Source organism: Taudactylus pleione, unplaced genomic scaffold, assembly GCF_031769625.1.
Source record: "Taudactylus pleione unplaced genomic scaffold, aTauple2 ptg000100l, whole genome shotgun sequence".
NCBI classification, from domain to species: domain Eukaryota; kingdom Metazoa; phylum Chordata; class Amphibia; order Anura; family Myobatrachidae; genus Taudactylus; species Taudactylus pleione.
Genome location: NW_028284502.1, coordinates 689,025 through 706,423, shown reverse-complemented (window position 1 = coordinate 706,423; position 17,399 = coordinate 689,025). Strand labels below are relative to the sequence as shown.

General features: G+C 45.7%; 1 protein-coding gene across 1 annotated transcript in view; it reads left to right on the top strand.

Moving 5' to 3' along the window:
- Positions 1-17,399, top strand: part of SYT12 (synaptotagmin 12) — a 116,247-nt gene that overhangs the window by 86,056 nt on the left and 12,792 nt on the right. The window contains exons 5-6 of the mRNA XM_088470397.1: positions 8,472-8,687; positions 9,518-9,638. Of these exons, the coding sequence (XP_088326523.1) occupies positions 8,472-8,687; positions 9,518-9,638 (337 nt within the window). The remainder of the gene's footprint in view (positions 1-8,471; positions 8,688-9,517; positions 9,639-17,399) is intronic.

Below are 17,399 nucleotides of genomic sequence, written 5' to 3'. Positions count from 1 at the left end.
GCGCTGCAAGTGACGTAACAGGGAGGAGGTTCCTAGAAGGTTAAGGTCCTTACCTCTACTCGCTGTTACTTGGCAATGGTTTCAAATGGCTTGGCAAAGGTTGTCCGGATTTGGGTGGAAATAATTCCACACATGAGAAGTGGATTTTTTGGTCCTTTGCCCATGCATGATAACAATGGGATTTTTCCCACCATGGACAACACATGTTGCCTGATTTACAGTTTTTACACAAACATCCTTGGCATCAACATCTTCATCATCCACGTTGTTATCGCCAACTACATAAATATCCTCCTGGGGCAATTCCACAGAAGCATCCTCTATTTCTACGTCAGCATGTTGACTTGTGCTGCTTATCCCCACATTTGCAGAAGGCACACAAATGGTGGAAGGAGGATCCTCTTAAAGTACAGTACTAGAAAGGTCAGGCTTACACATGGCAACTGCGTTCATACTTGGACTCTCCTCTGGGATCTGTGGCTTTTCGGAGCACACAGTTGGTTCCGGTGTTTTACTCATCTTTAACAATTTGAATTTTTTTTTATACCTTTACTACAAGCAGAATGGCTTAAATCATCACAACTAGAACCACCAGTCATAAATAGAGGCCGAGGCCTTATCCTTTCTTTGCCACTACGTGTAGTGAATGGCATATTGCCTATTTTTTTGTTTCTCTAAAGCTGACTTCGCTTTAGATTTTTTTTTTTTCTTTGATTTTACATGGCCTGACTTAAGCCCTTGGGCATCGGCCTTCATAGATGACGTTGACGGCCTTGCATCATCATCATGACTGCTACAGGCAGCTACAAAACTGGTATGTGGTTCCTGCTCTCCAGTCATGCGACTGTCCTCCATACTCACTGCGGTCTTGCAGCAGTGTCACCAAGCAATTATAGCGCGGCTAATGCACACAACCACCCAAAAAAAACCCAACTATTTTTAAAACTGGGGAAGAGCACCCCTAAACGAGGCAGCAGCCTCTTGATAAATGACACAGGCAGCACTGGGGGTGAAGAGCACCCCTGATGGATAGAGCACCCCCTGGACAACACAGCAGCATCCTTTTATCGACTGCAGTGACACAGGAGCCACTGAAGAACCCTTCTTCTGTCTGCAGCACAGCTCCTATAGATAACACAACCACCATGGACAACAGCACAGCACAGCTCAGCCAGCCCCTATGGTCAACAACAGCAGCCAGCCCCTATGGACAACAACAGCACAGCACAGCCCCTGCTTTCTCTTCACTCTCCACAGCCGGAATGAAAATGGTGGTGAGTGCGGGAACCTTTATACAATCCAAAACCCGCGAGAATCCGACAATGGGATGATGATGTTTTGCCTCGGTTTAAGATCTGAGTCAGGTGGGAAAACCCGAGCCAGACTCTGATCTCGCCTCAGATCTGTAAGTTCGGGTGGGTTCGGTGCTCAGAGAACCAGAACCGCTCATCTCTAGTGTATGCACCATTACTGTAATATCTTCCTGTAACAACTGGCATTGTTTACCATTGCCAGTCACTACTAGCACAAAAAACCAGGGGTTTTCATTTCTTCGTACAGCAATATTCAGAGAAGGGATTACCGTGGAGAGGTCTGATATTTCTCCAGTGGAGCCCCTGCTTAGTGTTAGAATTGGGAAAAGCTATTCACAGAAGAACAGAAAGCTCAGCTTTAAGTTCCTCTTCTCTGTAGAAATTTGCTGTCTCAGGTTGGCGTAATGAGGCAAAACTAATCCCTCATTAGGAGAAAGTAGGGCAGATGAATACTTCCCTACATCCTCCCCATACTCGTTTCGCACCCTTTATATCATCCAGCGTTCCATTGCACGAGCAGACACTAGGGTACATAACACTGCCGGTGCATGCGCAGTGTGACCAAAAGGTAATCTCATTGCGATAATTCATTCCTGCCGGCATCATGGAGAGGCTGCTTTTATAGGACATCACCAATAAGGTAAGTATTAGTGCATGCCTACAAATTATTCTTATATATCCAGGATCGTAGCTATACCTATTGGGGCCCCATAGCAAAAATTCCACAGGGCCCACATAGATCTTGCTATGCCATCCCATCCACCCCTCACACTATTCAGCACCTGGGCTTGGCGATCCATCTCTCCTCACTGATGCTGGGAGGAGGTGAGGCTGTGGTCCGGGCATGTCCTAGCACAGTGGTGGTGAACCCTGGCACTCCAGCTGCTGTTGGACTACATACAGGGCCGCACTGGGTCCGGGTGACAGGGGGCATGGCCTAATCGCAGGGCAGGGGACCACGCCTACTTAGGAAAAAAAACACAGAAAAAAAACCTTTTAGCAGCGCTGAGAGGGGGCGCTGTGTGCCCCTCATCCCGGCGCACATCCAATGGGGGGCGCGATCAGCATGATTGCTCCCCCCATAGGCATAGGAGACTGCTCCAGCTGCTACTTACCAGCTGCGAGCAGTCTCCCACTGCAGCCCAGCACACAGCAGCATGTGCTAGGCTGCTGTGATGTAGAAGGGAGGGGGGGTGGTGCCAGACCCGGGCCCCCAACGGGCCCCTCCAGCAAGCCCACGCAATTTGTACCCGCTGCCCCCCCCCCGTCTCGGCACCCCTGACAACATGTCCCAGCATGCCCTGCCACAGATTTAGCATTCCCTAATAGCAAAACTCTGGCAGTGCATACTGGGATATGTATTCCCACAGCAGCTGGAGTGTCAGGGTTAGCCACCACTGTCCTAGCATGATCAGCACAGCCACGCCCCCACCCAGCATCAATGAGGAGAGTCGTATCAGAGGAGGGATTGGTGTGGGGGAGCTCCAGAGTTGCTGTTGGTTAGTCTGACGGGGGCCCGCAATGCTGATGATCCCTGCAGCAAACTGCTTCCTAGTCACAGGCTGAAGTGTGCCTGTGACTAAGAAGCAGTTTGCAGGAGGTATCAGCGGCCACTTCTCTTCTCTCACTGTGTTATGCCACTGAGGTGAGCTGGGTACATGCAGGGCAGCTTCCAAACAACATGGCTTCCAGTACTGACAGTCGAAATGCAACCCCCCCACACACTTTTCGAAACATAATGTGAAAAGCAGTCCTGTCATTCTGTGTAATGCCACCCACCAAGCAGAGTGCCGAAGTCCAGATAGCCTATCTGGTGACAGCAGCCAGCAGGGGTTGGAGCTCGCCCGCCCCTAGAAACGGCCCTGGGTGCAGGGAGAGGTGGGCCCCATAGGTGCAGTGGGCCTCATAGGATCCGCACCTCCTGTATCCACGGTAGCTACGCCCCAGTATATATATCACATCGATATGTGATATAGAGTGAGAATTACCACTTTGCACACACTGTTCTAAATGAATAGACCCCAGGCCACAGTCTATAAAATTATAGCTATAATCCGTGTCTGACTGGGGCATAAAGGGCCCACCGGGAAAATTAAGTACTAAGGGCTCATGCTTAAGTGGTGTGATCATCCACCAGAAGGTTTATGGGCAACCACCACAGTTGCTTGGCTAACCATTAGGCAATTTGGTGTACTTTCTATAGAAGAAAACAAAGAATGGATTTTTTTCATTGCATAGTTGGGAACATGACCCCTGCAAGAGAGAGTGGGGGCCCTCAGACAGTGGGGCCCACCGGGGAATTCCCCTTTACCCCTGTGGGCCAGTCTGACCCTGGCTATAATCTGATTGGTTAAGATGGCTAACACCTCCACTGGTACTATTCAGAAGGTTTGATAAATCACCCCCTTGGTTGGCAAGTCCCTGGCAATGGTACATCACATACTTAATACTGTAAGATTGTTCACCTGTGATAGGAATGTAGAGAGCAGAAGTGCAGAACCGAGTAAAATGATCAGTATTCTTCAGCGGCCCTGATACAGCTGTCATTCCTAAGGTCTCTTTGGATTCACACCACGCAGATAACAGGATAATATCCAATTTTAATGTAAAGTATGTGACAAATTTAAAATAAGTGAACAATTCTAACACACTCATGGGCTTATTCTCAATTAATTTAAATACATATTTCAGCTGCCTTACACCTGCTTCAGAGCCTGTAGCTTCCTTTTGAACAGGGAGAACATGATCTTCCAGATGAAGAGATCGATAGCAGAGTTGATTAGCAGTGGAAATAGATTGCAAAACAATTAGTTTCTGTGGTTTCCCTAGTTCAAAGCTTGTAAGCTATAAGCAGAGGCAATGGGGGGGGGGGGGGGGGGGGGGTTTATATTTAGTAATTGCCGATAATCAGCATTTTTTGGCTGTTTTTCTGCAAGTGGCGTTTGCTGCATGTATTGCCTTTACATCAAATCTTTAAGGGGCCTATTCATCATCACTAATTGGCCGATTACCGTTACACGTGCAGAAATGCTAGTTTCCACATATTTTAGGTAACGGGCCATCCATCATCAGGGGTTCCGATAGGACCACCTGATATTCAGCAAACTCTGAAAACGTTAAGTTTTGGAGTTTGCCTGCGAAAACAAATGCCATCATCAGATAGCGCTAGTTGTCTAAGACCGGCTCCCTCCTCACTGCCTCCCCAGCGGTTTTTGAGCACGCGTGACGCCTTGGGCCTCTGTGGGGACCCAAGCAGTGGCGATAATGATGATGGTGGAAATAGTTTTGACCCCATCTGCCTGGATGGGGGCACTGAAAGGTGACTGCACGGAATAGTAGCTTTCTATTGGACCATGCACGGGACTCGCACGTCACCCAGACAGCAGGCATTTGCTGAACTGTATGCGCAGCCTGAGGGGAGAGGGTGGTTCATGCAGTCCCCCCACTGCCCCCCTCAGTTTTTTTGCCATAGCTAGGGGAAAGGGCCACTAAGTGGTTGTACTGTGGTTGCTTTCAGTGGCCTGCATATAATCTAATGTGCATAGTAATGTAGCTAGAATGAGTTGTGAAAGTATTGCAGGAGCCACATTTTCATAGTTGGATCCTAAGAACAGTGTGACTGCAGAGGAGATGATTTATTATATGCACACAGCTAAACACCTTGGAGTCGCACCATTGCCAGTAGATGGTCTGCCTTCTGCACTACTCGGCAGCTGCAGCAAAATAGAGATATGCTTTTATGTGTGTGGAACTTAAAAAGTACTGGAGGTGCACTGAGCAAAAAAATAGATGTCACATGAAAGCAGGGGGTTGCCGGTACATTTTGGCCTTGTGTGCTTGCAAACAGCTCATAGCGGGTGAGTCCGCACTGGACATACTTGCAAAGCTGCATGCAAGCATTCCATCCTTCCTATTATGTTAATGCAGCTGAGAGCGTCATACCTCCCTCATGCGTTAATGATCTGAGCTGCGTCTGCTTGATCTTGGCCTGCATGCTTCCATCACAAATGTCCAGAAGAGGCCAGGAAGCCTGCATCTGCCCATGGAGATCCTGAACTATAGCCTCCCCCCCCCCCCACACCCACCCAACGGCGGAGACCTCTGCTTTGGCATACGGAGGCCATCGCCACTCCCTCCCCACCCCCAATTGGCAGTAGACTGTCAATCACTGACAGTCTGCTGCCACTCTGCGTCCGATCACGCAGGACCCATTCTGCACATTCCCGACTGTTGGCAATCTGCGTACAGCAGCGAGCTGCTGAATCACCCCCATAGTTCACAAGCAGCAGCCAATCTGTTATGGTAATTTAGGTGCTATGACCGTGGTGACAGTTCCAATTAAAGTATGTTTTGTGGCTGTCTGTATTCCAGTGTAACCTATGGCTCTCCACTGTGCTATCATTCTATGACAATTGGTGCCGGTACTTAGAAAAAGCTTCAAGCTGACACAAGATGTACGAGTAGCTTTCAACCTCTGGCTAAGTCTGGACGCCTACTGTATTCTATTCATTTCCGAAATGATTTCTCTGATTTCTTACAACTTATAAGAATTAAAAAATATAACCAAAAAAAAGGTACATTTACTGCATACTATATAGTACAACAAGAAAAAACTGATTCTCCAGCTATTTTGGAACTATAAGTTTGTTCATTGAGAGAATACATGGGCCCTTTCCAGGGGCGCCTCAAGAGAGGAGGGGTCCCATCTGCAGTCTCCGTGTGGGCCCCCTCCTCTCTACCATGTTTCTGATGAAATTTCCTACTGATTTCTGCAGCACTGCTGCCAACGCAGGACTCCGAAGAGGTGAGTATTGAACATGGGTGCAGGGTGCACCACACACCCTGCGCCCATTCTAGATACGCCACTGGCACTTTTCTATTTAAAAGTGCTCCATCTATGTTATATCACTAGGAACAACCCACCACCAGGCTTTAGTAATCAATATCGGAAAAATATAGAATTGTTCGAAAAGGTGAAAAATAATAATAATAAAAAAATAAACACACACACACATACACATATATATTGTGACACAGTTAGGTTAGGGGGTCCCTCTCCTGGGTAGAGGACTCCTTCCTTTCACACACAGCAGCTGGGAAACAGTACGCCAGACTGGATGCAAGTACAAGCTGGTCGGCGCCAGTCTTTATTGTACAATGTCAGAAACAAACATAAAGAAAACATAAACATAAATCCTAGCCCTGTCGGGGCACTAACTTCACAGGTAGTTCCCTCACTACCAGAACCTGGCAGGGCCTAATGCCCTCACCAGCAACAAGGGCACAGCAAAACACTTACAGTTAGGTTTTCAAGTGTCTCTGAGCAAACTCCCTGTCTGCTCTCCCAGGTGAGACAATCAGCCCTCAACACACTAGGCTTATATTGGCCACTCTCAGGTGGAAACCCTAACAAGCCTGTTACTAGGCTAAGAGAACCAAAACCTGGAGTGGCCGTGGGTGGAGCCCTCCCTCTCCTCTCACCCACAACCCCCAGGTCCCAACCCGGCTTTTCAAAAAGCCGAGACTCAAGCCTGCTACACTGCAGACTTTCTCCTGGAGGTTTAAAACACATAAGACAGGAATCTGGGACAAATGTACCTGCCACAGACCACTTTACCAATGATCCTATCACAATATATATATATATATATATATATATATATATATATTATGACATACACACAGCATATATTAGTCACACACGGTAAAAGTCAACAGGCACTTTGAACTTATCGCCTGATTCAGAGATGTCTGCTAATCCGATGGTTATCGCACATCTCCGATGGTGGGAAGACTGTGCATGCGCAGGAGGTGTACTGCACATGTGCAGCCCTCCATCTGCGAGATCGCTCCATCTGCGAGTTCCCTCGCAGAACCTCACAGCCGCAGCCTGGTTGACAGGCTGCGGCATTTAGGAAGTGGAGCGGGGGGGGGTTTCTGGGCAGCGTTCCCCAAAATGGGGGGGCGTGTCACCCCTGTTTTTCAGGAGGAACAAGGCCAGGGTCTGCATGGGTGCATGCAGACTTCCTAGCCTCGCAAGCTGCCAGGACCCGGTCAGGCTGCGGCAAGCTTCAGCTACCGTAGCCTGGCTGAAGGGACAATTGTGACCGATGGTCACGATTGTTTCGATAGTCATCCCGGGCTGTGACCTCTTTGCAGCGCTGCGATCACGCAGATGCAGCAAGGAGGTATTTGACACCTCCTTCTATATTTGCATTTTAAATGGACGCAATTGCACAGCGGTTTTCGTGCGTCTATGCGATTCCATCTATTTCTGAATCGTGTAATGTAAAATACAGACTACACTCCTCTCCCCATGTCCGTAATCAGTCCCAACACAAGACAGCTTGTAACATGGATAATACAAGTATGCCCCCTACAACAGAGAAAATCAGCCCCAGGTCCATCAGTGTGGGGCTAACACCTCTATGGGGGGTACACCCCAAAAATAATTCAAACTAACTGCCAGAAGTTACCAGTATGCGCTCTTCAAAAACAGTAATTAACGGATTGGAACCCCTGGAGTGAACACTTTTTGCTTTTCCAGTGGCTTATTATCCATTAGTATAATAGATAGGGGATACCTAAATGCCCCTTATACAAAATGAGTTAGACATCAAAGTACATTTTCAAATAAACTTTGAGTAAAAAGATTCCTTGAAACCCTAATGCACTCAGCCCACTTATGTCCACAATTCTCTTCTTCTTGATGGTACAAACTTTTGCACTCCTGCATATTCTACAGTACATAACCTTTATCCGTATAACTGAGTGCATCAGTCGTTGGGTGATGGCACAAAATAGCTTTTATGGTGCAGGGTCACACTTGTGCACTTTTGTAAATAAGCATCAGAGATCAATAGTGACATGTTTGGGGAAAATACGTAATATGTGTGTGTGGTTTTATTCCTCTCACTGTAAAGGGCTGTGCTATATGTTATCTGGAGTGAACTGTAGCAGGTTTTGCCAAGCCGCAAACAGCAGTCTGCAGGCTGCAGCAATCACACCGAGTTTTGATAAACTGTCACTTACTTTGTTTTGTCTCAAAACAAAATTACAGATTTTGAATTTGGCACAGAGAGACTTAAATATTTCACCCCGCACAGTTCCCATTAAGTACCTTGTTTTGACATGCGCTTACCATTTTTGTTTTGACAGATACAGAGAAACGCTTATTCAGTCCTGTTTGATGAAAAGTTTTCTATTCCTCTCGATCCGCTGGCACTGGAAGAAAATAGCCTGAGGTTCTCTATTTTTGGAATAGATGGGGATGAAAGGAATGTCAGCACGGGAGTAGCAGAACTGAAATTATCAGACCTGGATTTGACAATTCGTCCTTTCAATACATGGATATACCTGCAAGATGTTAATAAGGTTATTTCTATTTAATTATTATTATTTTTTTTACTTTTATTTTAAATGTGTAATAGTATTCCATAACCAGTAATCAGGGACGCGGAGAACGAGCACAAGCCCCAGCAGAATTACTTATACCCCTTTTCCACTGCTGCAATAAGCCGGTTTATTGCTGGGTCTTCCCAGGTAGCGGCTCAGTGGAAGAGGGTCGCTGAAAAATAACTCTAGTCAAGTGACCTGGGCTACCAGGGTTGGACCCGGAATGGACCTGGGTAATGGTGCAGTGTAAATGGTACGACCCGGGTTGTCCGACCCAGGTCATGCCTAAAATGAGCTGATTGGTGGCTGTGGAGCAGTCACCTCTCACTTTTTATGACCTCACAAGTTTAGCAGGGCAGACTCAGATTCAGTGTGAACGGGGATGACCCAGGAATAACCCGGATCGAAGGCCCAGTGTAAACGGCGTCTGGCCTGGGTTGGAACAACTCTGCCTAATTTAAGACCTTGCATATGTGGAATGTATTGGACAGAGTCAGACTAGAGAGATCCTCTCCAAGCCATTATTTAGATATGAGTTGTTTTGTCCAATTCACCATCAGATTCGTCCTGCTGCAATTTAATACATGTAGCTGCTTTGCTTGGTAGTAGTCGAAAACTGCACAGAAGATAAACTAAATTCTGTTTTAATGGTTATTTCCACTATTATGCAAGGCCTGTGGCTACCATAACTACAGTAGAAAGGTTATGTTCAGCTACAACATTTGTCTTTATATCTGTATATACAGTATATTGGTAAATACAAGACTATATGAAAATCTATGATGGAAAACCACAATATTGTCTTTCAGACCACAGATACTGTAGGAGAAATTCTGCTGTCCCTCAGCTACCTCCCTACTGCCGAACGCCTCACTGTGGTTGTCGTTAAGGGGAAGAACTTAGTGTGGACAGAAAACAAGGCCACAGCAGGTAATCACTTCACTAAAATGTCCTACAAAGCAAAATAAAACTGCAGGCATTGTTTGTACATTCTTGCAGAACAGAAGATTATTACTGCTAAATATTTATGGGTTGTGTTGTGGACATGATTTATCTTAACAGTTTTCACTTAAAAAGCTGCAGGAAAGTTGTAAAAGCACAAAGTATGATCTACGCCGGCAATAATAGGGGGATTGTAAAAATGGAAAACTATTTTTATGTCAGATGAATCCGTCCACTCATATAATCATAATAAGAACACAAATGCTAAAGATAGAATAAAACATTCTAAAGTGTCTGTACCAGAAGTGCAAACTCGCAGATAGATATAGGGTTTTTTTTTAGTTTGGTGAAAAAATCATCAGGTTTACAATTTTATATAAATAAGAACTGGAAGGCAATCTGCAGTTTAGGCTTGTTAGCAGAGTGCCTGAGCTGCCATTCACATACCTAAGAGTATTGGTATGGACGTGTATCTAGAGAGATGTGTGGATGGGCAGGCACTCAGGCAGTGACATGGGTGTCGCTATAGTGGGTGCAGGAGGTGCCATTGCTATGGGGCCCAGAAACATAGGGGGACCTGGACACAGGTCATCTACACTAGTTGTCCACCAAATTCCCAAATTTTCCTGCTAATCAACTGAGTCCTACCAGTTGCAAAGCCAAAATGGGGTTACATAGCATTTTTAATGAATTATGTGTTTAGTGGATTTTAGAATGAAAAGGGGGACTTGTAATGTGGTATAAAATGAACTGGAGGGCACTATAATGTGGTATAATATAGAGTACTGCAATGTGGCACAATATGAACTCAAGACATATGAAGAGGGGACACTATAATGTGGCATAATATGAACTGAGTGGTACTGTAATATGGTATAAAATGGACTGGGGCACTGTGAAGTGGCATAATATAAATTGGGAGCACTACAATGGTGCACTGTATGAACTGTGGGCACTACAGTGTGGCATAATATGAAATGGGGGCACTACAATAAGTTGGGAGCACTGAGATGTTGCTCTGTATGAACTGTGGGCACTACAGTGTGGCATAATATGAAATAGGGGCACTACAATAAGTTGGGAGCACTGAGATGTTGCTCTGTATGAACTGTGGGCACTACAGTGTGGCATAAAATGAAATGGGGCCAATTTTATGTGACATGATATGTACTGGGACACTGTGTGGCATAATGTGTACTGGCAGCACTACAGTGTGGCATATTGTGAACTAGGGCACTACAATGGGGTATACATTTAACTAGGGCACTACTAATGGGACATAAAATTAACACAAGTTGGCACAACTATGGGACATTACTAAGAGGCATAACATTAACTCAAATACTACTATGGGGCATAATGTTAATTTGGGCATAAAATGAACAAGTGCAGCAGAGAAAGGTGTCTCTTTAGATGCATTAGAGTGTGGGCTCTTCAAATGTTGCTATGGGGCCCACAAAGTTCTGGCTATGCCCCTGGGCAATGACATCTCACCACAAGGGGTAAGTGAAAATCTGAGTGGAGCACTGCAGTGGGGTAAAGGGTCTGTGTCAGTTCCACACTATTATAGTAATTTGGACACACACAATCTGTCGATTGACATGTTGTCGACAGTCAATATGTTGACAGCATAACGGCGTCGGCATTAATAAAAAGTTATCAGGCCGACACTGTTACAATGCTCTGAATAACATTACAACAGTGTCGGTATGGCCCTGTCTATATCATGCTGTCGACTGTATGTTGATTGATAAACTAATTACTTCCTAAGTAAACTGATAAACAATCATTTAATATTGACTTGATCTTGCTAAAACCTGTTAAATTCAAAATGCAAAAATTCAGGACCTAATCACTTAGAACTACAACACACAGATGGAGCATAAGAATTGTTACTTACAGATGGCTCAAGACGCAAAAGTTCTATATTTCTCTCAATCAGAAGGATCGTTAACATGTGAAGCTACAACACAAAATAAAAAGGCTCTAAGACAGTACAAGGGGGAAAATCAAACAGAGAGATATCAAGGCACTAAGTGACAGTAATAAGCACTCACTGACCCAGCGCCATGGAAGAGGCAGACAGAAAGGACCAGAGTCACTGGCTGTGAGGGGTGGGTGGGGGGCGCACTGGTGACCAGGACAGATCAGTGTGAGAACCAAGAATATGGACAGCTTACGGTCTAGGGGAGTGGGTGGTATAACTAGGAGTTAAACTAAGAAGGCTTGAGGTACTGCACGTGTCTTAGAAGTAGGGGTGAGCGGGTTCGGATTTCTGAAATCCGAGCCCCCCCGAGCCCCCCCGATCCGAGTCCGATCCGAATCAGGCTCGACTTTTCCCGCCTGACTCGGATCTGAAATCGAGGCAAAACGTCATCATCCCGCCTTCCGAGTCTCGTGGGTTTTGGATCCTATATAAGGTACCCGCGTCGGCGCCATTTTCTCACTCGGCTGTGGACAGTGAAGAGGGAGGGTGGGAGTTAGGGCTGTGTAGTGTAGTGTAGTGTAGTGTAGTGCTGCTGTTGTCCACTACTTCAAAGTCCATAGGGGCTGGCTGTGTTGTGCTGTGCTGCTGTTGTTAATAGGGGCTGTGTCCACTACTTCAAAGTCCATAGGGGCTGGCTGGACTGTGTTGTGCAGTCAGTTCTCCATAGGGGCTGTGTCCACTCCAAAGTCCTGTGCAGTGTCCCAGTCCTAAAGGAGTGCTGTAGTGTTGTCCAGGGGGTGCTCTGTCCATCAGGGGTGCTCCCCCCAAGTGCTAAAAAAATAATATATTTTCTGTGTTTGTGAATTGTGTGCGCAGTAGCCGCACGTGCATCAACAAAGTAGTGCCAAGCGTGCGCCTGTGTCATAAGTAAAGGGCCGGCTGGCTTGACCGTTAAGGGTGCTGTAACCCCCGAAAGTACACTCCAGTCCAAACCAAAAAAAAAATTATTTTCTGTGTTTGTGAATTGTGTGCGCAGTAGCCGCACGTGCATCAACAAAGTAGTGCCAAGCGTACGCCTGTGTCATAAGTAAAGGGCCGGCTGGCTTGACCGTTAAAGGGTTCTGTAACCCCCAAAGTACACTCCAAACCAAAAAAATATATATTTTCTGTGTTTGTGACTTGTGTGCACTGTGGCTGCACGTGCATCAACAAAGGAGCAGCGCCAAGCGTGCGCCTGTGTCCCATAAGTAAAGAGCCGGCTGGCTCATTTCTTAAAGGGTGGTGTAACCCACAAAGTGCACTACTCTCCAGCAAAAAGAAAAAAATATTTTCTGTGTTTGTGTGCGCTTTAGCCGCACGTATATATATCAATATAACATAAATGGAGGACCAAACTTTCTCCGATAAAAATAAAATCGGGAAAGATCAAGAACCACTTCCTCCTAGTGCTGTTGCTGCTGCTGGGAGTTGTTCATCATCCCAGAGAGGAAGTAGGAACATCACTACTTTTACTAAACAATTGACCCTCCAACAGTTCCTAGCGATGAGGATGAAGTACGACAGCAGTCATCCTGAAGCAAAACGTATAACTGAGGCCTTGACTGCTATGTTGGTGTTAGACGTGCGTCCGGTATCCGACATTAGTGCAGTGGGATTTAGACAATTGATGGAGGTAGTGTGTCCTCGGTTCCAAATCCCGTCTAGATTCCACCTGCATCCTCAAAGCAGCAGCGACAAGCGTGCGTCTGTCTGTTAAAGGGTGTTGTAACTCTCAAAGTGCTCCAAAAAATAAAAAACTATTTTTTTAATGTGTTTGTGACTTGTGTGCGATGTAGCCGCACTTGCATCCTCAAAGCGGCAGCGACAAGCGTGCGTCTGTCTGTTAAAGGGTGGTGACACCCTCAAAGTGTGCTACACAAACAATTAAAATATTCTTTTTTTTTTTCTGTCTTTGTGAATTGTGTGGGCTGTAGCCGCACTTGAATCCTCAAAGCAGCAGCGACAAGCGTGCGTCTGTCTGTTAAAGGATTACATCGGTGACAGCATCCAAGTAGGCATGTCAGACAGTCCGTACCTGTACTGGCAGGAAAAAGAAGCAATTTGGAGGTCCCTGTACAAACTGGCTCTATTTTACCTGAGTTGCCCCCCCTCCAGTGTGTACTCCGAAAGAGTGTTTAGTGCAGCCGGGAACCTTGTCAGCGAAAGGCGTAGGAGGTTGCTTCCACAAAATGTGGAGAAGATGATGTTCATAAAATTAATTATCAACTCTTCCAGGGAGACCAGCCTCCAGAACGTACAGAGGGACCTATGGTTCCAGCAGGGACGAATTAATACTCTGTGAGGATGAGGATGTACACACTGAAGAGGGTGAGGAATCGGTGGATGAGGAGGATGAGGATGACATCTTGCCTCCGTAGAGCCAGTTTGTGCAGGGACAGATAAATTGCCAGCTTGTTTTGTGGGGGCCCAAACGAACCAATCATTTCAGCCACAGTTGTGTGGCAGACCCTGGCGCTGAAATGATTGGTTTGTTAAAGTGTGCATGTCCTGTTTATACAACATAAGGGTGGGTGGGAGGGCCCAAGGACAATTCCATCTTGCACCTCTTTTTTTTCTTTGCATTATGTACAGTTTGGGGCCTAGTTTTTCAATGCCATCCTGTCTGCCACTGCAGTTTCACGCCTAGATGGGTCACGTGTTTGTGCCGCCCACTCGTGTCGCTTAGCATAGTCATCCAGCTACCTCGGTGCAACCTTTTGGACATGAAAACACTATTGTGAGGTGTGAGGTATTCAGAATAGACTGGAAATGAGTGGAAATTAAGGTTATTGAGGTTAATAATAGCATAGGAGCAGAAAAACCTACAAATTCTGTGATTTTAGCTGTTTTTATGCTTTTTTTCAAAAAAATACAGATCCAAAACACAAAACCCAGAACCCAAAACACGGAAGGGTGGTTTTGGCAAAACCAATCCAGATCCAAAACACGAAGAAAGATCCAGATCCAAAACCAAAACACAAAACACGAAAAGTGGCCGGTGCACACCCCTACTTAGAAGAGTTTGGAGGCTGGAATGAACAGGGGCGTTTTCAGGGCATGATTGCTTCTTACATCTTATTTTGCGGCCTTTTTTCTCTCTGCTTCTCCCTCATCTCTTACAAAAAGGAGGGTCACTGTCCAAGAGACAGAATACACAGGACCTGATTCAGGGGTGCTCGCTAATGCAGCTGCGTCTGCATATTTTGCTGCAGTGCGACTGCGACTTTATACTGATACCGCAGCGGATGGGATTCATACAGAGATGCCGACCGTCTGCAGCACTAAGACGTACCATCGAACACTGCACCAGCCCTATGGAGGCGCAGAATCTCTGTATGAGCATCGGCATTGCCGCAATCAGTTAGTGCAACTGCAGCGAAAGACCCAGTCGCTGACCGCCACAAGTCTGTTTCTGGCTAGCCACGCCCATTACCACTCAGAAACAACCACAGAAATTGCCTCTCTCTGCATACAGATTTATTCTGTGGCTTTTGGCGGTAACCATCGGGATGTATGTGATGACTGAAAACTATGCCCACTAGCGTGCGGCATCGAGATAGCATGCGTCTCTGAATCAGGCCCACAGGGTGCTGGAGGTCATGATTTTCATGGTGTTTTTCTTAAAAATGGTGTCTCCTTCAATAACCATAGAAAATCATCTGACAAGACGTTATATCATACCTGCCTACCCTCCTAGAAGTCGTGGGAGGCTCCCGATTTTTTTTTTTTTTTTTTGGTAATCCCCCGCACCCTCGGAAGGGTAGGCACTTCTCCCGAATTCTGCACACTTCCTAGTGAAGTGGGCAGAATGGGGAGAATATTACCGGGGATCGGCGGGTCAGTTCGTTGGGGCGGGGCCTAATGACACAATTCTATGAGAATCACGTCATATAGTCCCGCCCCTATTTTAAATACCTGGCCCCCGCACCGATTTCTTGTGAGGGGGCGGGACTTAATTACACGACCCGGTCAGTTCCGTCCCCAAATCCGCCCACCTGCTTCTCCTCCCCAGGCTTCTCCCAGAGAGGACAATTTATAAGTCGGCAAGCATGCGTTATATGTGTAAATAGGGTCATTTTTTTTTTCCCTTTACATCTTTTGTCTGAGGGTGGAAATCTACTTATTTTTGGAATGTTACAAAATACAGTACCTTCTCATATTACATCCACACAACATATACTTTAGGTCAGGGGTGGGGAACCTCAGGCCCGGGGCCGTATAAGGCCCACGGGATCATTTGGTCTGGCCCTTTGAGGTTTTTTTTTGCTAGCTCCATCTGGCTAGCAGGGTGACTAAAATTGCACCCTGCAGCCAGAATCTATGCAGCAGTGCCTCCTGGAGTGTTCTTGGGATGCTTAATACAGTCACACCACTGCCCTTACAGCTCCCCAGTGCATCCTCAGGATGTAATCAGCGGCGATTGTGGACTGGGCCCGCGAATAATGTTATATTTATCAAAATGGCCATCGGCAAAAAAAAGGTCCCCACCCCTGCTTTAGATTAAATGGTAAATTGCAGCACAAGTTGCACAACACTAACAAAATGGCTGTCAGACAGTAAAGTCACTTGGTTTACATTTCAGGTAAAATCATTGTCTTGAACAAAAACACACACAAAATCAGGCGCTCCAGAAATGACTGAAAATTGCAAATCTAAATGCAGCTCACCACTGTGGGTTAGGCAAACCCCCCCAACAAACTAACAAAGATTGTTTAAGGAAGTGTGGGAGCGCTAAAAGATTTGGAACTGCAGCACATAAGGTGTAGAGATATCAATGTAATATATACATATTTATTAACTCGACAGCATAAATCAATAATTATTAAAAAACAGTATACATGCAAATGTTAGAAGATGTAAATCGGCAAGTAAATCATCACATAAATAAAGATAAAGAGGATGATGAAGAGAATGGTCTCAAAATAGTCCTAAATGGTCTCTAAGTTGTAGGAAAAATGTTTTTATATACAGTCTTATTAGGTCTTAAAAGGAAAAATATGAATGACCATAAAATTAAAAATAGAAAATAAAAATTAGAAAATATACTGAATGATAAATAGATCCTCAAAGAGTCTTGACGATTGTATGAAAAATGTGAATATCACAACTTGTGTACAAAAATATAGTCGATGGTGCTGGCTTACCGGCTGAATCCACGAGGTAGCCTAGTTGCCCAATGGCAGAGTAATCCCAAAAGGTATGTCCACTTGTGAATCCCGGCTGGGAAAGAGTGGTGTAGGTGGACAAGCAGGGCGGCTCCAAATCGTAGCGGCTGTGTAGCTCTGAAAGTGGAGCGGCTGTGATGAAAGCCCTCTGCCTCTGAATAAGCAGCATCTCAATCGGAAACCGTGTCCGCCGGAGATAGCCTGGCAAGTGGCTAATCGCAAGGGATCACGTGGAATCAGCGTATTGCCGTACCTGGATGCTGTGTGTGAGAGCCGCCTCCGGAGACGGCCTCTCAGCTCAGTATAGTAGAATAGTAAAGCTCAATGAGCCCTGTTCTTGGAAATGTGAATGGGAACACTAACGCGTTTCTCGGCTCAAACAACTGGCCGTTTCCTCAGAGGTTAAAGTTCCCATTCACTGCAGTTAGTTTTATAGTTGGAGGTAATGATAGTTACAGGTGTAGTCCTCAGTTCAATTAAGAGTGACAATGTATAGTAGTTGATTATTCGAAAGAATCCTCCATTTGTGCGTTTTTGTAAGACTCTATATTGAACTCAGTTATATTAAAAATGTTAAATTAGAATAGTATATATATATATATGCATGTGTACATATTC